The following is a 22,414-nucleotide window of genomic DNA, read 5'->3' as shown; positions in this document are numbered from 1 at the left end:
GAATAAGTTTGCTCTGGAGAGAAAAGTCCCAGCTACTCCCTTTTCCAATCTGAAATGGTTGTCAGTATGGCTCCGTAATCAACGTGCACAAATGTCTCCTGCACAAAATCGTCCTGTCTAATATATCACGAGGCAAGCTCACTGTCCACATGCAGGCGACACACTAATGGCAGCGAGGATAAGTGGGTGCAACACTCTCCCATGTGCTCATGACTTTACTCCCCTGAACTTCTTCCTCCGGAGTTCACCCGCGGCCTCCTCTGTCACCGCTGGTGTGACGGGGGTTTGATGTATAGGGGTCACCGGAGGTCCCACCGCAAACAACGTCCGAGCAACTTTCTGTTTTCTGTCCTGCAGCACGGCTCCACACGACTGGAGAAGAATCCACGCAGACACGCACGGGGGCATCAGACTTGGAATGCCATCTTTGCGCACAACGCCCCACGGTTTCTGAAGAGAGACTTCACTGGAGGGTCTCTAATCTTATCGTGTCCAATTTAAGTTGTTACTTTACAGTTTTCCCCCCAGAAGGAAATAAGAGACTTAATGAGCTACATGTGGATGACCTTTGGGGGTGAGAGAGGGAGGGAGGGATGGAGGGGGTGAGGGAGAGGTGGAGGTGGAGGGGAAACCAGGAAGAGAGGTAAGGCTTGTTGGGGTATGATTTCTATTTGTAGGAACTCAAGTTCATCGCTCAGTTTAGGTCCAGGGAATCTAATCCAGCTCCTGGGGGAATGATGACATGCTTCTATAAAGAGTGTGTGTGTGTGTGTGTGTGTGTGTGTGTGTGTGTGTGTGTGTGGATAACCATGTGTGGTCATACTGTCCCCTCAGTCATGGTCAACACACATGTCCATGGATACAAAATGTTTATTTTTGCTTTCTATATCAATATTAGAATCGATGAATCCTTGATCATAATGTCTACAGACTCCCTTCTAAGATATTCAAAAGACACAAAATGGAGTCATTTGAAAATCTGCGGCTGCAATAAGCGGAGAAGGAACCCTAGGCCGAGCAAAGTCCCACTTTAATTAAACGTGGATTTTTGAAAGAGCAATTGATGCCACATATGACGATAAAATGAAACCGAACACGCAGCAGGACTCGGTGATTTACGACGAAAACGTCTGGAAACTGGTGCAGCCCCGCGATGATAAATGGGGAGTGGTCTCGGTGTGCCGTGAACGCATCACCCGGATCCTTCCTCAGACGGGCCGCTGCCTCCACCTGCTGGTGGCGCGAGCACAGCGCCGGGCAGTGACGCAGGACGCCGGTGCTCGCTTCAGTTCTTAGTCTTTCTTTTATCATCATTTGTACATTTAAAAAATATATACATATATATTATATTTTCTGTTTGTTCACCAGATAAAACGATGTATGTTGTGGGCTGTATGCCAGTGTGTGTGTGTGTGTGTGTGTGTGTGTGTGTGTGTGTGTGTGTGTGTATGTGTGTGTGTATCGACACAGCGACCGAACAACAAACGGATGTCTCTGCTCTGAGACACTGAGACAGTCTAATTGTTAGACGGTCGTAAAGTAATTAGACAGACCCATCTGCAGTCCTGCCAGACCCCGCACCTCTTACTCTTACCTCCTCTGCTTACGTGTGTGTGTGTGTGGGTGGGTGGCTGCGTGCGTGTGTGTGCGTGCGCGCGCCCCAGGCCTCCTATCTCAAAGCAGTATCACATATTTGACCGTCGGCCCGAGCCTCATTACAAACGCTGCCTCGCTGCCGTCACAGCCTCTACATGCTCTGCTGTTTTCGCACCTTATAAACAGCCGAGGCTGTGATTGTGGTTTATTGCACGAGGGCATCTAGTTTAGTTTTTTGTGGGGCGTTCAAAGGCCGAAAAAATGTCCAACTACGTCTCGCGCGCGCACATGTTGCGATTCAGACAGTAAATTAAGTGCTAACGAATCTATAAACGCACAAATGCGCTTCGGTGTCGCTTTAAGTTGCTCTCGCTCTTTGAAGACGCCGTGTTTGTAATTGTTCCATCGCTGTGCGTCGCTGGTTTGCAGCCCATGCAGCTGATTTGATTTCCCAAACGGTCCGTAATCGAATGATCCAAGAATACCCAAACTTAATTAAAGTAACCGCGGCCATTTTTCATCTTTGTATTTAGTATTTGTTTGAACAGGACGCCCAGACTCTTTCAAAATAAAATAATAATAATTAAAAAAACACAATTACTATAAATGTTTCAATCAAATAAACACCCCTCCCATTTCCGCAATAATGTAATTGCAATATGTGAATATTGTTATGAGAAACTTCTTGCCAGGAGGGTTGACAACAGTCTTTGAGAGAGAAAATAAATGTGGAGAGGCCTTTGTGGGTTGTTTGCGCCATAAAGCTCGCTGGTTACAAACCAGAAGACGTAGTAAAAGTTTGTTTCTTAAACCTTTTTTTTTTTTTTCCTTCTTCTTCGTATAAATTCATGTTCAAGTGACAGGAAGTGGAAATTTTGATTTTGTTGCAATAGTTTTGAATTTTCTTGTTTTGTTTTGGGTTTTTTTTTTAAGGTAAACTCAGGCGAAAGTAGCTCATCCTATTCATTCTTAGTACGTGTTTGTGTCAGAATGTTTGGTATATTATGTAAAAAAGAAAAGAAAAGAAAAGAAAAAAAAAGACATGACTAAAATTAATGAGACGTAGTTTTTTTCTCATGTGCTATACAAACTACTCTTTATTTTGGATGGAAGCAGTAAACGACGAGGTATTTGAAGTGCGCACAGTGTTTTCACAAATGGATCAAACCTAACAGTTAAAATGAAATTTAAAAAAAACAAACAAACATCTATGTTGCAAAAAAAGAAACAAAACAATAAGTTAGACAATTCAAATAGGTAGCTGAAAGACATTCAGGTAGTCGAGGATCATTTCATGCAAATAGCAAATGTAGTGTAGTCAACTATCTCTGTGCGTAAAATGCAACACATCTAAATTCTGACGAGACGTTTTTGTCCTCTCACAAACATCAAATCTGGATATCACAGGAAAGAAAAGAACATCCAGCATTGTTCCATAACGACACAAAGTTTACAAGGACATGTGTAACAGGTCAGGAATATTAAGGACACACTCCCACCCCTCTCTCCCTCTCTCCCTCTCTCTCCCTCCCTCCCCCACCAAGCAGTCCCAAATAAACAAGTTAACTGTCTCTCCGCCGGTCTTTGTTTTCTTTCTTCATCTTCATCCTGCGGTTCTGAAACCAGATTTTCACCTGTCTCTCGGTCAAACTCAGGAGTCTTGCTATCTCGTATCTACGATCCCGGGGGAGGTACATGTTAAACAGAAACTCCTTTTCCAGTTCGAGGATTTGGTGCTTTGTATAGGGGCAACGCTTTTTTCGGGTGGGCTTCGCGTGAAGCCAGTTGGACGATGGGTCATCTGGAAACAGGAGGGTCAAAACCAGGAGACAGGAGAGTTACAAAAAAAAGCAAGAGTGTACTGTCGACTGGAGGACATGCTGCTGCTGCTGCTGCTGCTGCTGCTGGCAGGAGCGTGTATTTGTGAAATAAATTATTTTTGGTGTATTTCCACCCTGCGCTGAGCTATTCGAGGACTGAGGATGGCAAATTCCACACCACATTCCTTCGTAGATGTTTCAGATTATACAGTGAAGTGTGTCAACCACCTTGACGGATATCTGTACAGCAGATCACGTCACTGAGCTGTGAATTTATTCTTTCCCTGCCAGCCAAATCAAAAATGTGCCCCCCCATTTTTTTTTTTTTTTTCCTACGAAACCAAGCCTGTGCCATTCTAAACAAATCCCTCCACGTCCTCAAGCCTTTAATACCATTTGCTCACTCATCTAAACGGGCTCCTCAAAGAGACCAGAGTAAAGAATGAAAACACTGCATCGCTTACTTGCATCCACCTCCCTCACTTCCTCTGCTGACGGGCTCCCCTCCGCGGCTTTCGACGCGCAGGACGTGGTTTCGCAGGGAATCTCCGCGAGGGACGCCTCGTTTCCAATGTCAGACAAAAGAGGTGTGTGCGTCTCCAGAGTTGTACATTCGGCGCTCCCGACCAGGGGCTCGGGTTTGATCTCGTAATGCATGCCTGTCGAAGGTAATCCCGTCAAACACAGGGACGCGGACACCGGATCCAACGCCCAGGAGCGCGTAAACATGCCATCGCCGTCGCCGCTCGCGTACGGGTGATGTATGTAAGTCGGGGTGGCTGTGTTCGGAGGGTGGGCCGAGATGGGACTCCAAGATCCACCAAAAATAGAAGATTTCGCCTGCAAGGGGAAAGACTCGTGTCCGCCATATTCGGTGAGCATCGCCTGCTCCACCCCTGCAGCTGAGGAGAACCTCGGTGCCATATCCTCCTGCTGCTCGGGAAGAACAGACGACTCGACGTAGTAACTCGTCCCCAACGTCGACATTGCAAGAAAAAAAAATGCAACTACTAAAAAAATAAAAAATAAAAAAAAATAAAAATAGTGCCTTAGTGTCCTGATGGATTCAGAGGCAGCAGATTCATTTCATTTAACGAGCTGCTCTCCTGCACCAGCTAAAGGGGCTCAATGCGTCCAGCAAGTTGAACCTTGCCCAAGACTGGATAGGGCGCCCCAAACACGTGACCGTGGGACAGAACAATAAATAATAAATCAGCCTGCTGCTCAAGTAAATGGCCACCATTTTCCCCCACCATATTTTAATAGCAAATCCCCGCGCCTTTATTGGGAAATATTACGTTTTATAAGCAATAAACGTTATGATTTCAGCGGAGAGATCTTGTGTAGGTGCAATCGAAACAGAGTTGTGTTGGAGGGGAGCAGGCGGAGTGTTACCTTAAAGCCTCCATCTGTAACAAAATCACCAAACAAGCTCTTTGCTTCTTTTTTTTTTTTTTTAAAGGTTGTACATTCATAAAAAACCTAATGGGATGACTGATCCTCCAAAATAAAAGACTTATAATAATTTAATGAGCTTCATCTATAAATCTGTTACTTTGTGAGAGAACAGTTTCTGTTTATAGTTCGTGGCTCTTTTATTTGAAATATAAACTAAACTAAAATCAGACCAAACAAGCAGAGATGCGTTTAAAAGCACCACTGGAGGTCACACACTGAGAAAAACAAAACAAAAAAAAAAAACTCAAAACATATTCGCCTCCAAAGATGCACGTTGCTGTGTCTGCGGAGTCTACTTTGAAGGCAATCTAAAACGGAAAGTGGGGTGAGGTTATTTGGGTGCTATATAACAGTCCCTTTTTTATCACGGGCAATTGGGTTGTTTTTCTTCAGGTTACAACCTGGCTGTCTAAGCTAAATATCACCAATAAAGCTCAGCCTTTGTGTCCTTTCTCTGGCGCAAGCAGACGCATCCGGCGTTTCCTCCGGCGAGGCAACTGGCAGACTGCAATGATCATAACCGAGGCCTTGTCTGTCCTTTGCTCCTCTCCTGGACGTATACAAGCCTTAATCCTTTCATTCCCCCCCCCCAAAAAAAAAGCCTGCGTCTTTACTTCCTGCTGCAAACCCCTTTGCAAAAAGGTGGTCTTGAATTCAATTGTGCAGACGTGGCGAAAGATACAAATGTACCCAGGATTTTAGCTTCATGATGGAGGAGGAAAAAAAAAAAAATACAACAGAAAAAAATCATATGAGGAGTTCCTTTTGCGCACAACAATAAAACACTTTATTGCACTTTTTGGAATAATAATTTTGATGTGTGTGAGGCAGCCTGCAGCAAAGAATTATTAATAACTCGGACCAGTAATTAATAGTGATTCACTTTTCATGACGCGACGAGTTTTACTGAGGTAATCAAGGCAGTTTCGTGTTGTGGGAGGAATATAATAGCCCAACAACATGAGACTACCTAAACCACTCAACAGCCCGCTCTCCTCTTCAGGAATCTCTCTCACAGTGTGTGTGTGTGTGTGTGTGTGTGTGTGTGTGTGTATGTGTGTGTGCTTTTTTTCTACTGTGGGGAAATTGTGTATTTTCATTTCATAAAAAGTCTGCAAAGGTTGTAACTTTTTTTTTTTTTTTTTGAGAAATCTGTAAATGCGCAAAACACGATGATCTGTTAAATTGGGCAAATCTCAAGCTGTTTTGCAACATTTTCTGGCGGTTTAAAAAAAAAAAAAAGATAGGCATTTGAGCAATAAAAATAAATATAACTGATTTATATTTTGTATATGTTTTTGCAGCAAAGGAGCCACGTGATCATAATTTTAAGATTAGGTAATCCAAATGGAAAACAAGTGCTGCTCCTCCTTCACGGCGCGGTTCACTTTTGAGTCCTGTGTCAAGGACATAAAGCAACCAAGTGTGCGCGGCCGCCAAACATCTATTACAGGCCCAAACTATGAAGAACATCATCCTCTACTACTGTAATAATATTTACTGTGCGCAGAGCGGACCCAGTCCAGAAACACAAAGTGGCGGCAGCACCGTGGCTGTACCTGAGCCAGCTTTTAAGATTTAAAACAGCGCGCAGCTCCTGGTCCGTCCTCCTGAATGAAATAAGAAGTCTGCAGTTGCAGGGATGGTTTTATTAATTTGACCAGCAAAAATGTGCAAATATTCATCAGACCTCTCGGGTTTCTTTAGCTGTCACATGGAGGCCTTACGTGTAACTGTAACACAAGTACTCCCAATTGGGGGGGTTAGTCCAGCATGCAAATTCCAATGGTTCACTCAGGTTGACTATACAATATGTACAAGCCTGACGCTCTGAAACATTGTGGTCACATTCTGAACAGTTTCAACACAATGGATCAACGTTACAAATGTAGCCATTTATAAATACATATCCACGACGGAACAAAAACAGACGTGAAAACAAGAAAGAACAACAATAAGTTAAGCAGTAGGGTCCTGTTTTCCATGGACATTCTCACAGTTGGTGTGGGTGTTGGGGAGGCTCTGCACAGGCGCCCTTGCCATGGATGGAGGGAGGGCGCCAAAGACGCAGACAGTCTCACGAGAAGCTGAAGTTGCTGGAGAGCTCTCGGATCCTGTTCTCCCGGCTCATTTTTTTCAGTTTCATCCTCCTGTTTTGGAACCAGATTTTGACTTGCCTGTCAGTGAGGTGCACACTGCGGCTGATCTCCAGGCGACGCTCCCTTGTCAAGTACATGTTGAAGAGAAACTCCTTCTCCAGCTCCAGAGTCTGGTGCTTGGTGTAGGGGCAGCGCTTCTTGCGGCCGCTCTTTGCTGTGAGCCAGTTAGCTGTACTTTCCATTTTTCCATCTCCTGCGAGAGGGGAAAATGAGACAGGATGTTAGGCAACAGGTGTGGGAAAAACAAACACCCCACCTGGAAGGGGAGCTGGATATTTATTAGAAACTATGCGCTTGTAAAAGTCAAAATCCAAAATAAACAAAACCTGACCATGTCCAGTGAATGAAATTGTGTTGTTTCTGTAAATTACTGCGGAGCTGCTTTGGTACATAATTCCACTTTTTTTAAACTGACACCTACGACCTAACTATAGAGCTTAAATACCCCAAATGTGCATGATTTCTGTCTTCTGTTTGATTTTTACAACCATTTTACGCGCAGCCACATATCTGCGTGTATGTGCCATAGAGCTGCAATTCAGCATTTTACCAGAAACTGCTATTTGCCCCGTTAAGCAGCCTTTAACGACAGCAGCCTGTAGCCAACTGCACGTTTATTAAGACATAAAACACACTCTGCACAGTCTGCTGAAATTATAGCCGGGCCTGGACTACACTGCGTTAGCCTCGTTATTAATAATAAATGAAACTCTGATAATATTTTTAAAAATCCGAGAATAATTCATGCGCTTTTTAACTATCAAAACTTCATAAAAAGTCGCCTGTTAAAATAAATCCACCGTGCGTGTGTGAATAGCAGTGGTACAGCAGCCTGTCTGTGATGTTAAAAACACAGCTAATGAAGCACAATAGCTCTGATCCTCGGCTCTGATTGGCCGGACAAATATCAAATAAACGCAACTGCGAGTGGCTGATCTAAATATTAATTCCCCCAACAGTAAAAGTAAATCAGCATCCGTACTCAGACAAACAAAAGAAGCCTGAAAATGCTTTGTGAGTGCCCTTCATGGTGCTGTTTGCGTGTCGCCTCTTCACCTTTGACGGGCTTTTCTGGACACTCGGCGCTGCACGTCTCTGCGGGCTCGGGGGAGGACGAGCTCTCCGAGGACAGGCGGCTGTCCTCCTCCCTGGCCGGGGCGCAGGGCGCGGGGACAGGCGCCTCCTCGTGGCTCTCCCTCCGCTCCGGCTCAGCAGAGGCAGCCTGCGGCTGCGAGGCTGGCTGGCTGTCCAGGCGAGCAGCTCGCTGCAGGGTGAAGTGATTCACGTTCGGCGGGTCATCGTGGTAGAGCCTGGAGGACGTGTACGTCTGGGACAGGCGGAAGTAGCCCGGCACCGGCAAGGTGGTGCCGGTGACCGGGCATGATGCGGCCGAGTAGGAAATGTCATCTACTGTCGCTCCTTTAGGACATTTGTCCGACTCGTAAAGGCAATAGGCGCTCTCCTCCTTGATGCTCGGCGAGAAGGAGCACTGAGACATATGCTGGCCGCCGGGCTGCTCCACCCGGCAGGACCGCGACGTCTCCAGCCACGTTTCCATCCCCTGAACATACGGAGCAGGGGACGGGATCACGCTCTGGGTGCTCGGCTCGTTGCGCTTACCGATCCCCGGGAAACACGAGCCGCCGGAGAGTCCATATGAATATTCCGACGACGGTGGCAAATACACGCCGTTACTTTGGTAGTACGAGCCACTGTCGCTCCTCACGTTGATCAGGGAGTCCACGAAAAACGAATTTCCAGCCTGGTTGTTGGGGCATGTCATCGTTGTGGTATAATTTGACGGAGGATGAAGATAGCCCTTTCTGGCTGACATTTCTTGTGCAAAACATTGCTGAATAATTACTGATACTCACGCTTCTCACTGTAGCCTGCAGCCAATTAAAACACCAGGCGACCACAGACTCCTCCCAGTCCGGCCGGGCAGCTCCACTGTGTCGTATATTTTGTTTTAGGCTAAGTAAAGAGAAAAGCTGTGGGGGGAAAGTGGTGCATCAGAGGAGTTTATAGGTAAGAAGGAAGAAAAAAAAAAAGAAGAAGAAAATCTTAAATCTCTTTCTGAATCTCACATTTTGTTGCGCCTCGATCAGCGCCCATAAACACAGAGCTGCCCATGCAGATTTAACAACAAGCCCAGTCTGACAACTCAGTTGTTGAAAGCTGTCCCTAACAATTATGTACAATGCATAGCTTTATGGCCACTTTTACAGCACTGTAAAAATGAAGGGTTCTGGAGGTGCCTCTGAGAAGCACAGGGTGCATCAAAACACCCAAAAGGTCCTTTAGGCGAGGGACTCTTAACCCTTTCTCGTGCTGCTCTGATGATTATCACTGAACTATTGTTTTTTTTTTCTTTAATTCCTCATGAACTCACCCAAAGCAGTGCACACACACACACACACCGCAGAGTCACTCGCTTGAGCTTATCTGGTTGTGGGGACGGAGTGTTGTGGGTGCAAAAAGCCAGGATTGCGTCCAGACACCTTTTTTTTTTTCTTTTTTTTTTTTTTTTACTGCTGAAGGGCTGTGTGGAGCTTTTTTTTTTTATTTATTAAGGTGACACGCAGGCAGGCGCAGCTGAACAATGCCCTGGAGCTACATGTCTTTTAATGGTCACTTAATACAGAGAAAGACTGCCAGAAATGTAGTGCGTTACCGGACAGATCACAGATTCTTGATCCTGCTTTTGACTCTTAACAGAAACACCGTGGATCTGGAAGAGTTTCTCCTCGCGTTTACGCACTGTTTATGTACAAAAAAAAACCACACACACATACACACACACACATAACAAGGCCTGAATGCACATAATCCTCATTGTTTTATTTCAAATTGAGTCCCCCAATATCCACTCCACTCCATGAACAAATGGATCAGTGCGCATTTTAAAGCTGATTTAATTTGTTGTCTGTATATATATATATATATATATATATATATATATATATATATATATATATATATATATATATATATATATATATATAAAAATACACGAATCTGTTTTTCTAATCTTTGTGCTTTTCATGACAATTCTTTGGGCTAACAGAATTGATTGTACATGTGAGATGGAGGTTATGGGGACAAAAATATATATATATATAAAAACTAGTAACCGTGACGTAGCCAGAAAACAAAACCAAAATGTAGCTACTATGACAATAGAAATAAAGAATGAATAAATACGTTTTTTTTTTCTTGCATAGCACGTAACGCAACCCAGGACAGAATAGCCTAACTTCAGGTGTGTAATGTTAAATGGTAATATCAATATAACATAAACAAGAGGAAACAACTGATGGCCTTTGAGTCATTTCCTAACAGGCTAATTCAAAATGAGAAATTATTGAAGCGTGTTCTCGTCCAACAGCAGGCAAACAACTAGTAAACACACGCCAGACAACTAGAATATGTAAAGTTAAATACATTTTTTTTTTTTTTTTTTAAAAACATACAAAAAGTCAGAAAACACATCGACCCTCGTTTCCTCAGACCGCCAATGGGGTTAGGAGTTTATAACACAGACCTACAGATTTAGGTCAGCATAAAAACGTCTCCAAAGGTGGCTTTACCCTGAAATACAACATCGGCCACCTCCATGTTCCTATAAGTCTGGAGCCGTAAAGTCTAGAAATGAGAGCTACAGTTTATGTACAGCCATTTTATATGGCGTCAAACCTGCAGCAGTCTGGCCCTCAATGAATGATAATAATCATTAATCCTATTAGATGTTTCCTGTGATGTTTCAGCGCGCGCTGTGGGTGAGCTCCCCTCACGTTATTATTCACATAAAACTTGTGAGTGTTTTTTTTTTTTTTTAATTCGTTCAATTACTCCTCGAAGAGAGTAAAAATACTTGAAAATGTGTGAAAATGCGTCAAAAATGTACTCTCTCGCGCGCACACACGGACACACACACACGTACACACACACACACATACGGACACACACAAGTAGCAACAAGCTGCGTGTTGATATCAGAAGGAAAACAATTCTTTGGGACAATCCAAGTTCTTATTTCTCACACGTTTACATTGTTTACATCACGACTAAACAGCACACATCAAGTTCAGCATTCATCAAACAAAGTCTCATTTACGTTGGGAACTTTTCTCGAGGGATTATAAAAGTTAGTGAGCCACACGTTGTTTGGAGTAAAGGCCCTTGTGATCTTATTTCTTTGTGCGCATTAGTCACTCCAGGCCTGTAACGCCTGCAGAGCTGCAACCTGAGAATCCTTTTGGGTTTTTTTTTTCTTTCTTGCTCTATTAACTTGAGTTTTGCCTGTAATGCTTTCAGTACATCATAACATCTACACCCTGGATGAAAAAAAAGCTTCTTTAAAAAAAAAAAAAAAAAAGAGGGGGATGAGCTGAAAGACAAGAAGAAGAAGAAGAAGAAGAAGAAGAAGAAGAAGAAGAAGAAGAAGAAGAAGAAGATAAACCCACTCCCTCTGATCGCGTTAATAAACCCCCTGCAGTCAAGGCAATATTTCTGTGCCTACCTTAACAGCGAAATCCTGAGGTGGTGACATATTTCAAAGCAGCTGAGCGCGTCGAGTCAAAACTTCTTTTTATATCTCAATTCACGGCAATGACATTGATCTGAGGAGCGCCACCCAGTGGGCGAAGGCGGGCGCGCCTGGAGCGCCGCGGCGCGACGCCCGGACGCGGAATATTCCGACCACGGTAAGATGCTGAAACAAAATGACGCCGGAAAGCTCCGCGGACACAAGCTTTCAATGCTCCCAGCCGTTGTTTTTCAGCCCCTTAGTCACAGTTAATAACCTTGGGTCTCAGACACTTTATGGCACTACACTCCAAATGCTCCAGACGAATCCGCGTTTTATGGCCAAGTTACTGGAGCAACTGGGAGGATGTGCAGCAATCAAAGCGGAATTCCTGGGAGCCTCACAGGATGCACAGTATAAGGAAGGCATCAGGGCCCTTATTAGCTTATGGCAGGCCATTCAAGTTGTTTTCAGGGGCCTGGTGGTGAATATAAAGCCACCTGAAGCCACTTTCTTTCTTTCTGTCTTTTTGTTGTTGTTGTTGTTTTTACCCATCTTTTTATGCGAGAGGTCTTTGACACAAATGACCCGAAATTCATCGCCTGCTTATTCAGTATCACACACAATAATAAATAAATGGCCAGATCGTGCTGCCTGTGACGATCTGGCGTTCATCCCACCTTTATTTACCGCACAGCGTCACTGTCTGGTGGGTCACGAAGGGTCGCCTGTTTAGGTGGGTTGCAAAGGGGAAACTAAAATGTCTGAAATAAGAGGGGAATCACGCAAACACATTCCCCCTTTTCGGCAAGGAGGCGCGTGTTACACCCAGATTCATTCAAACAAGTGTCAAGATTGTTTCGGTAAGCCTAAAAGGCATGTTAGGTCAAAATCAAACTCTCCGCATCGTCCCCAGAATGAATGAACTCTTTGTAATAGATATCAGATACTAACTGCAGCGGATTGTGTTTCCGGCCATGAGGGAATAAAAAAAAGGCATCGGACATACATATCAGATGAACCTGATGCGATCCACGTGCTGGAGGATAAAACAAAATACAGGATTATGTTTCACTCGTGGGGGTTTGGGTTCTTTTATCAGCGGGGTTCGCCTTCAAGAGTAATCCGACTTTACGGCCGAGGGCTCAACAAAAGCGCCGGTGCTGAGCGTCAAGGCGCAGATGTTGGAATATCACTGAAAATCAGACTTAAAACGCACGAAATGAACGAATCATAACTGGACTCATGCGCTAAAGCTGACTTGTGACTGTTGTTTTTTGTTTTAGTTTTTTTGGATCAAATGATGAGGACTGATAGGGATACCAAAACACACAACATGGTTTCCTGTCGGCGGATCTTCTTTTTTTTTGTTGTTGTTGTCGTATTTGTACACTGTAGTTATAAGAAAGAGAGAAAAGAAGGAGCAGAAACACAGTTTGACGTCAGGATGTGTGGGCCTGCAAAAGTTGCGTGTGTGTGTGTGCGTAAAATTGGGGAAACATTTTGTATTTCAAGGAAAGATTAAGATAAAAGGGGGGGGGGAAAGCTTGCAGTACAACAATCTCCACATGACTTGTTAAATAATATATAGGAAGTTGTGTTCGCAAAACAAACACGCAACTTTAGAAATTAACAAAAATTGGGGAAATTGTGGATTATTTGTCGGGCAAGCAGAATAACATGCCTATAATAATAAAAAATAAAAATAAAAATAATAATAATAATAATAATAATAATAATAATAATAATAATAATAATAATAGAGGAGCCAACTGCGTTTAATGACAAAATAGTGTATAAATAGTATAATTCTGTATGAAGTCTGGCACATTTAGAAAACAACCAAAAAAAAAAAAAAACACTCCTGTCCTCCTTCTGTCCAGATCAGATGTAGCTGTGTAGTCTGCGCGCCTCTGACAGTCTTTGTTCAGTTTTTTGTTTGTTTGTTTTTGTTGTTTTTATAGCAGGGGGTTTGTGGTGTAGTACTGTAAACGGTCTCTGTTCAGTTTCTTCTCCTTCATCCTCCTGTTCTGAAACCAGATTTTGACCTGGCGGTCTGTCAGGTTGAGCATCCGCGAGAGCTGCAGGCGCTTCTCCTTGTTGATGTAAACGCTGAAGAAGAACTCCCTCTCCAGCTCCCTGATCTGGTACTTCGAGTATGGACATCTCTTCTTGCGCGTCCTCTGGCCACCTGGAGGAGGAAAAAAACCGTGAATAAGTTAATGAAATAAATAAATAAATAAAAGGGGGAGGTCAGCACATCCAGTGCAACAAGATGTTATCACACGTGTGTATTTCCTGCTCGGAAGCAGCAGCAGCAGCAGTTGGTGTTGGTGGTCTAACATGAGCTGTGGAGTTCAAGTGTCTCCCTCCTCTCAGGCCTACAGCACCGATCTGTAAACAAAGACTGGACTTGGTAGTGGGGCATGTTGGGCATGAAGAATCGCACGTCGGAAGTAGTGAAAACTTACTGAAATGTGTAAAACAATCCTGGCCCGCGTTTTAAAGAGCGAGGGCGTGGGCCTAAACCAAACAGCGCAGGGTATCGTGTGTCCCTGATATGCTTGTATAACGTCCGCTTTTGATTTCGCTGCGCGTAAAGAGCTGTTTGCTTTCAGGGCCCGGCTGAGGCGAGCAGTCGTGGAGAGCAATGTTGTTGGATTAAATCCGAGAAAATCCGGAGATTTCGCAAATGTTTATGTTCGAATAAGGAGCTGGGTTTAAAGTTAAATCAGGTGGTCGCAGGCTGCCCACTCTCTGTCAAGTCCATAGAAAACAAATTATAAATCCAAAATGTTCAAGGCAACATGACGGGGGACGAGGAGCCTGTTGGTTTGTTTTCTACTTTTTATTTCTTTTGTGCGCTTTGACTATGTCTTATTCATTTATTTCGACCTCCCTTGTTTTGTTTGGCAGTGCTGCAAACTTTGTACGTTTATGCACAAATAAAAATAAAACAATTAATATGAACAATTATAATCTCAAATGCGGGGGGGGATGGAACATTTATAGATGCAGCTAAACTTTAACTAGAATAGCATTTCATGGAATTAAAAAGATCTGGCGCGCACGTTAAAGTTCGCAGGCTGCTCGCCGGTGGGATGTGTGGGCGCACATATGGAGACAGAAGGGCAGATCTTGTCTGAAATCAGGGAAGACAAGCTTAAAGCCAAAGTCTTCACGGCCAATTTCAATCCCAAGCACGTGATCTTGCCGTTTATAACATAGTTTTGTTATAGGGTAAATCTGCAGGCCCTCCATAAACCTTACGTGCTTATAAAACAGCATATAAAAAAGCTTTAAGAGCGACGCGTTAGATTTCTCTGCTCCAGTCACACGCACTCACCGCTGCTTTTGCTCTGCTTCTCCTCGCTGTGGCCGGAGGACGACTTGGGGCTGAGGCTCTCCGCCGTGTCCGAGCCCGGGTGAGCCGGAGCGGGGCTCGCTTTGGCGGCGTGTCTGTCCGCGTCCGCCGCTTGTGCTGTGGGCGTCGTGCTGCTCTCCGAGCCCCCGTACGCGGTGTCGAAGAACTGGTCGAACGCCTGCGGCAGGACGCCGTTCCTGCCCACGCTGCCGTAGAAGCCCGGCGTCGGGTTGGAGGAGCCGGAGTGGCCGGCGCCCGAGCCGCCTTTCACCAGGAGCTCCCCGCCTCTGGAGCCCGGGCTGCTCGTCCAGCCGTCCCTGTGCACGATGTCCTCGGTGTAGCAGTGCGATAGGCTCCCCCTGCCGTGGTGCCACTTACTGGAGGCATCTATCCCATAGTCTCTGAACGCCACATCTCTCACGGACGGGACCTGTGGCAGGGCTGAGGACTGGTAGGGGTATGTCATGGGGCAGGAGGACTGGCTCTGGGTTAAATAATGAGGCAGACCCGAGAAGTCGGCTCCGGAGACGTAGTAAGTGCAGCTCGGTAAATACATATTAGAGCCAGAGATGCGCTCATCAAAATCCATATTCTGCTGTTGGGAAACGTCCTACAATAATCCGCGCATAGTTCCTCCGCGGCGCTGCGCTCCAGTCACTTTGAGGCAGACTGCTGGAGCAGAAATCCTTAGACGTACAAGCTGACGTGGGGATCCATCTCTATCCATTCCTGAGGGCCAAAGCCATGTGACCACTGGCACAAAATGACAGATAGCCTACGCCTCGACGTGTAGGGCTATACTGTATGAGTCAATGAGTTTATAAAGTGGACCTCTGGCTGTATGGGAGAGGGAAAAATACTGACAGGAGCCCATTTGAAGGCAGTTTTTATTTTTTTTATTTTTTTTTTTTCAAAACGTTTTTTAAAATCGCGGGTTAGGGTTTTTTTTTTTTTTTTCATTGCAGAGCTGCTGCAGGGTTACTTTCTGTCTGGCTGCAGACTATCGTCGTTAAATTACCACATTACAAGGTAGAACCAAACTGAGAATTGTACCCAATTTCACGCCAAGCATGCTTAACCTGCCATGTTTCTTCCTTTAACGTTACGTTTTTCGGACCTAACCCTAACCTTAACCCTCACCTTAACCTCTGGGGGAGACGAAGATGATATGGGTTTTGTTTTTGTTTTTTGTTTTTTTTACACCCAATGGAACACAATTAAGGCTTTTTAACGCATGTGAGGATTAATTCTTGTGCAACAAATAACATTTAATCGCCTAAAAGAAGAGCTTTTTTATGTCTTTTTTTTTTTTTACGCAGACGCAGGCCTTTATGGAACATGCGCCATTTACTTTGGAAGACATTGTCTTCAATAATTAAACCCATTTTAGATGATTTCATGAATCTGAGCTGATGGCAGCCGCGACTTCGCCCTTCTCCCCATGTGTATTTTTAATATAGCCCCTCCGGCTATATATAGACCAATCTCGTCCACAAGTGTCGGAGCAATGCGAGTCATGCTGCACTCCTGTCAGGCATCAGTCCAGTTTGGCACCCGTGGACAGATGGGGACAATGGTTGGGTTGCTTATCTCTCTTATGGCTGCTATGTGTTTGTTTGAACCGGGATCATGAAAGCATGCCACAGCCCGAGCCTGCTGCAGACTCTCATCGGGCACGCTGGTCCTGCGTGCGTAAAAGAAAAAGTTGCCTTTTTAAAAACACTTCTACACCTTTTAATTACCACGCGAACCATGAAAACTCACATTGTGCTGTGAGATTATAATTTGTGCTGGCATCGGAAGTTCTAAGAGGGGCTGGCACGCACAGCTAAAGTTTGATGTACACATGTTTACAGGCTGCCTACTGCTAATAAAAGGTATTTGCTGACGGGGCTCCGGTCTTTGCATCGCCTGTTTCTCTCTCCCCGCACCGCCCAGTATAAAACCCTCTGGACACGGGCTATTTCCCACACTCCAATCCATTTTCATTTGTCATCGCTGCTGAGTAAGTGGGCACATGTGTCGCATATCACTAATCCTGTTATGCGGCCCATTTTGGGAATTTAGTCCAAATTCGCTGTTCATACATCAAAGCCTGTGAATTTGTCCTGAGCAGGGACGCATTAGGAGACTGTGTAATATTTCATCCTGCCCTGGATGGACCGCAGAGGATCCAGCTCCATGCACCGGGGACAGAATTAGTCTTACATGATAAATGAGACTTACTGTTATTTTATTTTATTTAATCTTTATTATTTGGTGAATTACTCCGCCTGTCGTGCGCAGCGTCAGCATCCAGGCCGAGGCTGCAGGACTGGCCCGGTTTGTCACAGTTGAAACCTCCTCTCCTTCCTCGGCTCACAGCACAGCCTTCAACGGGCATCGACCACAAACAACATTAGGTTACACAGTAAATGCGCATGAATCCACTGATATGAGAGAGAGAGAGAGAGAGAGAAGAAGAAGGTGCGTGTAAACAGAAAAGCTGGTCAACACCGGACACCAACAAATGCGCAAAACAGATATGTCCATAAAAAGATAATTTCTTTTTTTTTAATCACTTTTGTTTTATTAGTGCAACATTATTCATGAAGGGAAATACAAAATATTATAGTTTCAGCTTCACAGATTGCTTAATATCTCAATTGGAAATGTTTTTTTGTCCTTTAATTTGACTTTGTTTTCGTCTTTTTTGCACATTTCCTTTAGACGGTCGCATGAAAGTCAAGGCTGGTTCGTCGTTTCTGAGTCGCCTTGAGGAGTTCACATGCAATAAAGTTGGAGGGTGGGCGAATAAAAAAAAAGACCCTGCGGCCTTCAACATCGCAGAAGAATAAATGTGGGAGATTTATTCAGTGTGGCAGAAAATGCAAAAGTCGAACATACATAAAGGTGCAGCAGTCAGTCAGCTAAAACCCGTATTTTTCTTTTCTTTTCTTTTCTTTTTTTTTTTTTTTTAAAGAAAAATAAGATTAGTTTTCTCGGTTTGTCTGAATTCTCCTTCGACACTTGAGGAGGAATGTGGTCTAACCTGAGTGCCTGAAAATCTGTGCGCGCCTCCAGCCTTTAACTCTCCTGACTCCGCTTCACGAGGAGACATTTGCAAATATTTAGGTTTTTAAAAAAAAAAGTGCCGGGGCCCAAACTGTAATGTTTGTACTTAAAACAGTGCGTGTGTATTTAATACGTGAAACAATATCAATTCCCCCAACGAAAACACGCCTAATTCATATCAATGAGTAATAATATTGGTGATGTAAAGTGGAAAAGTTAGCTGTGACACATCATTCAAATGTAGGTTGTGAATTAAAGGAGATGTAAACAGAGAGAGCAGGCGTGCGTTTGCATTTGGATGATGCCTTCAAAGACAACTTGTTCGAGAGGAGCAAAAATGTGCATCAATCGCTTCATTTTTCTGATATTCATGATGATTTAAAAGTGTTTATAACTGCTCAAAATAACAAAGCCGGAGCAAATTTATTTCCAAAAAAAACCAAACAAAAAAATTATAGATAAATAAATCAAAAAAATTGTGACTGAAACACATACGATCGACAAAAAAGATCAGACAAAAAAAATAAATAAATAAAAAGTCTCCCTGGTGTTATTAATACTGGACTGATTTTCGTGTATTTTTCTATTTTCTTTCCTGCCAACCAAAGTCATCCTCGATGTCATCTTCTGCTCGGCGATACAAACAGGAAAGAATTCTAATGAGATAAAGAACACAGGTAATTCAGTTTGAACGCACCGCAGAGATCCACAATAACAGAGGGTTTGATGTTATCAAGGTGGACAAAGTGAGCTGGAATAAGATGGAGGACTCAGGCACATATAAGGGAGGAGGAGGAGGAGGAGGAGGAGAAGGAGGAGGAGGAGAAGGAGGGTACTTCTCCGGAAGCAGTGCTCTGTTGGGGGGATTTACAGCTGAAACTGCTGTAAAACACAACAACTAAAAAAAAAAAAAAGAAAGAAAAAAAACCTAATTAAACTTTCTGGATTTACAAATTCAGCCTCGTATTATGTCCACTGGCTGTCAGTGATGGAGGGGTGAGGGAACGAAAATCGTGTTGAAGACAGCAGGTTTGATGTCAGTGAACGCATCAGTTACACTTCACTGTCCTAACTTTCATGTGATCGTGTTTTTTTTTGTTTTGTTTTGTTTTTTTTCCTGCTGGCGTCCAGCTATGATTCGATATCTGTAATTGTAGTTTCGTTGTCTCTCTAAAATACGCACAACACATCGACTAACAGAGCTGCGATGCTACATCAAAATGTAACGCTGGCAGAACATTTTCACCCGGAGTTAAATGTGTCCACCATGCATTTGATTGCAATTGTTTCAAAAAATGTCAACTCGGCGCCGTTAGAATGAATTCTTCCCTTAATGTTTCCCATAATTCCTTTGTTTGTTGTTGAAGATTTGGATTTTTTTTTACTCAGTGACTGTTTTTTTTTTCATTTCAGTTTCATTTTTGTTTTTGTCTGAAGTTCATTGCACAACGTCCAACACCATCCAGACAACACACACACACACACACACACACACACACACTCAACACAGGGGGGGCTCTCAGCATTACGCACATCCATCAGCTCTTTAAATGATTAACTTTTTTTGATTGGTTCCCCTCCACCAATCATCTCCGAGGGTTTCCACTCTCGGGTCATGATTTCGCTCCGTGGTTCAGAGGCTGTGTGAGCTGTTAGCATCCAAACAGCAGCAGCATACGGGACTGTGTCTTTGGAGTGAGGTGCGTTAACCTGCGCGGCTGTTAGGGGGCGCAATGACACAGAGCAACAGAGGAGGAGGCCGCGACAGACACGCAGAGGAGCTGCAGGGCAAGTTTCCCGGAGAGGAACTCCATCCGTACAAAGCGGAGGAATATTTACACCAACATGACCTCCGTCTGCGAAAACAGGAAACCTTTGTACGATTATTACCTTGGTTAAGAGGCCCATCGGCGGCCGGGCCTCTCTAAGTGCTCTTGAGCAAGAAGACAAAACGTGCCTGCTATTAGTTTAATCGCCCCGCTTGTGCGCGTGTGACAGAGCTGAGAGGGTGACACTCACCCGAGGGTGCTGCCGCCTGGAAAGCTCCCAGACAGGGCTACAAATCCAAGCAGACAAGCATCCTGCCGGTCACGGTGGCGCGGACAGTCTGGAGGTCAGTGTCGTGACCCGGCTTCAGTTTTGAGTCCTACACAAGGAGGATTTTTGCGCATCGATTGTGTTTTTTTAGGCTCAGATCGAAGCTGATCCAGCAGCCTGTGACTCTGTGACTGTGATGATAACATAATGCGGATTATGTCAACATCATAATACAGTTGTGTTACTGTTTAATTGCAGGTCAAATGCCAGATATCAAAACCAGCAAGTGAAGAAAGCATCTGTGCGTAATGGTTCACAAACTCTTCATCTCAAAAGTTTTCGTTTCGTCATTTACATGATTCTCTGTGACGGTTTGACGTTTTGTTCGTTGCAGGAATGAGACGTACATAAACATCGTTTGGACTTCAACACAAATATGTAAAAGCACATTCCTGTTCCTGGAGGAAAGTGGATGATTATACACAAACAAAGCCACCGCTCCCTATGTATTTAGATTTCCGATTCAGTATTAACAAATAGATGTGCGCTTACACGGCACAAGGTTATTCAAAATTTGAACACACATTTCGTGACGTAAATTCTGAGCTGCGCTCAACCACAAAAAAGGAGAGTTTGCAAGAATTGAAGCCCCGATGACACATGAACGGAAACGGAATAATGCATTTCCACTGTAATTAAAACACATTTTTATTATTTTTCAAAAGGTAGTTTAAATATGCATGACCAAAATATATCTGAATGTGAATACAGGAAATAATATTATAGTAATAAACCATCATCATTATGTTGTTGTTTTTTTTCGCTGTTCTACGACTTATTATTATCTATTATCTTATTAAAATAAATGTTGTTGCTGATATAATTTAATAAAAAGCACGTTTTGAGTGAAACCTCAGCTGGCAGAGTTCAACGTGTAATAAACACGTTGTGTTGAATACAATGAAGGTTTATTAAATAAATAATACGCATTCCTCTCAAAGAAACACACACACACATCCTTGTGTGAGAGCAGAGGCCAGATGTTCTGAACACTGAGGTCTGTGGACGCACGCTGTGCTGACACAGCTCCGCCACTAGATGGCGACATAAACTGTTAATAGCTGAAACCCACAGAGGCTCCGAGCTCAGCGAGGCTCCTCTCTCTCTCTCTCTCTCTCTCTCTCTCTCTCTCTCTGTCAGGCCTTTGGGCCTAAAAAACACCCTCATCACTTGTTTTATATATTATGTAGGTTTTTCTGAGTTTTCCACGAGGATCTTTACAGTCTGATCAAACATCCGCGTCCAGCTCGGACCGAAAAAACATGAACGAAAATGACGAGATCACATCTCAAAGCGTCTCTCAAACATTTATTGTCCAGGGAAAAAAAATAATAATAAAATAATAAAATAAACGACTTTGGCTATTGCAGTCAGAGAAGGGGGAGTAGATAGTTGCAGTCAGATAGTATTTACATGTTTAAATACGCCGACACGTTCAGGACTCTTCTGTGAAATCGTTCTTGACTCACAGGAAGAAAATTGCATAGGTCGACAAAAAAACAAAAACAAACCCTGTGTTTAGAATGAGAAGAGAGGAAAAAAGGGACAGTGACGTGGACACACGTTTTGAAACGTTTAGGTTTCATGTTTGATAGAGTTTCATCACGTCCTGGCTCATCAGCTGACAGATGGACGGTTGATTCAAATAAAGAGATTGGATTTGTAGATGTTTTGGAGAAAAGAATTGCAGCATTTAATTATGTATTAATTTATCATAATGCTGGAAATGTTATTTGAGATTCTTTTTTAAAGATATATAATTTAATGACTGTTTGTTTAAATGTGCCTGTTTGCAGCCTGAAAGCTTCTTTAAGTCTGTTTCCCCACAGCATCACTTATTGTAAAGGACTCAGAGGCCTTCGGATTTAATATTCTTGGCTGGATTAAATAAAAACAAACCGCTTCGAACGAGACATTTGATCCACCAGCTTGTTCGCCGCTTATCACAGCCTCCATGATCCAGGGGGGGCTTCAAGTCTTAAACTCTGGGCTGGGTTAAATAAAAATAAAGGCGCAGGATAACTCGGGGCAATGTCTCGTCGTTTGGTGAGCGTTTTGCAGGAGATTCATTCATCCTCTCACAGAATCGCCCCGGTCAAACGTGCTGCAAAGCCATTTCCGACCTTCTGTCGACAGGCCGCATCGGCTGGTTCCAATTAGGACGCGAGGAAGGAAACGTGTAGGTTCGGAACAGGCCAACAGAGCCGCTCTGGCGACAAAGAGCACCGTCCATACAGCGTAATAAATTATAGCACAGTTTTCTTGGATGAAGGCGCATCCATGTCCCCCCCCCTCACCCCTCACCCTCACCCTCACCCCTCCCCGCAGCTCTCCAGAG

The 22,414-nt window shown here is 43.9% G+C and overlaps 2 protein-coding genes across 2 annotated transcripts; both read right to left on the bottom strand.

Moving 5' to 3' along the window:
- Positions 1 to 3,148: 3,148 nt before the first annotated feature.
- Positions 3,149 to 4,522, bottom strand: hoxa9b (homeobox A9b). The gene is made up of 2 exons (XM_037074649.1): positions 3,881 to 4,522; positions 3,149 to 3,397 (listed from the first exon to the last, which is right to left on the bottom strand). The coding sequence occupies exons 1-2, from the start codon at positions 4,401 to 4,403 to the stop codon at positions 3,159 to 3,161; spliced, it is 762 nt and encodes a 253-aa protein (XP_036930544.1). The 5' UTR covers positions 4,404 to 4,522; the 3' UTR covers positions 3,149 to 3,158.
- Positions 4,523 to 6,525: 2,003 nt separating this feature from the next.
- Positions 6,526 to 15,543, bottom strand: LOC119005706 (homeobox protein Hox-A10b-like). Its single transcript, XM_037073573.1, has 5 exons — positions 14,908 to 15,543; positions 13,527 to 13,752; positions 12,252 to 12,316; positions 8,090 to 8,896; positions 6,526 to 7,226 (listed from the first exon to the last, which is right to left on the bottom strand). Exons 1-5 carry the CDS (start codon positions 15,512 to 15,514, stop codon positions 6,952 to 6,954), a joined length of 1,980 nt encoding a protein of 659 aa, XP_036929468.1. The 5' UTR covers positions 15,515 to 15,543; the 3' UTR covers positions 6,526 to 6,951.
- Between the last annotated feature and the right edge of the window lie 6,871 nt (positions 15,544 to 22,414).

This window comes from Acanthopagrus latus, chromosome 17 (genome assembly GCF_904848185.1).
Source record: "Acanthopagrus latus isolate v.2019 chromosome 17, fAcaLat1.1, whole genome shotgun sequence".
In the NCBI taxonomy this organism is placed as follows: Eukaryota; Metazoa; Chordata; class Actinopteri; order Spariformes; family Sparidae; genus Acanthopagrus; species Acanthopagrus latus.
This window is presented reverse-complemented; position numbering and strand designations above follow the sequence as displayed.

Bases quoted from the DNA above. Each gene is read 5' to 3' on its own strand.
- hoxa9b (XM_037074649.1), bottom strand. From the start codon at position 4,403: ATGTCGACGTTGGGGACGAGTTACTACGTCGAGTCGTCTGTTCTTCCC. The intron at 3,398-3,880 runs GTAAGCGATGCA...TCCTGTTTCCAG, and splicing joins AGTGAGGGAGGTGGATGCAA to ATGACCCATCGTCCAACTGG.
- LOC119005706 (XM_037073573.1), bottom strand. From the start codon at position 15,514: ATGGATTTTGATGAGCGCATCTCTGGCTCTAATATGTATTTACCGAGC. The intron at 13,753-14,907 runs GTGAGTGCGTGT...TTCCTCCTCCAG, and splicing joins GAAGCAGAGCAAAAGCAGCG to GTGGCCAGAGGACGCGCAAG. The intron at 12,317-13,526 runs GCTATAAAAACA...CAGACATTTTAG, and splicing joins TACTACACCACAAACCCCCT to TTTCCCCTTTGCAACCCACC.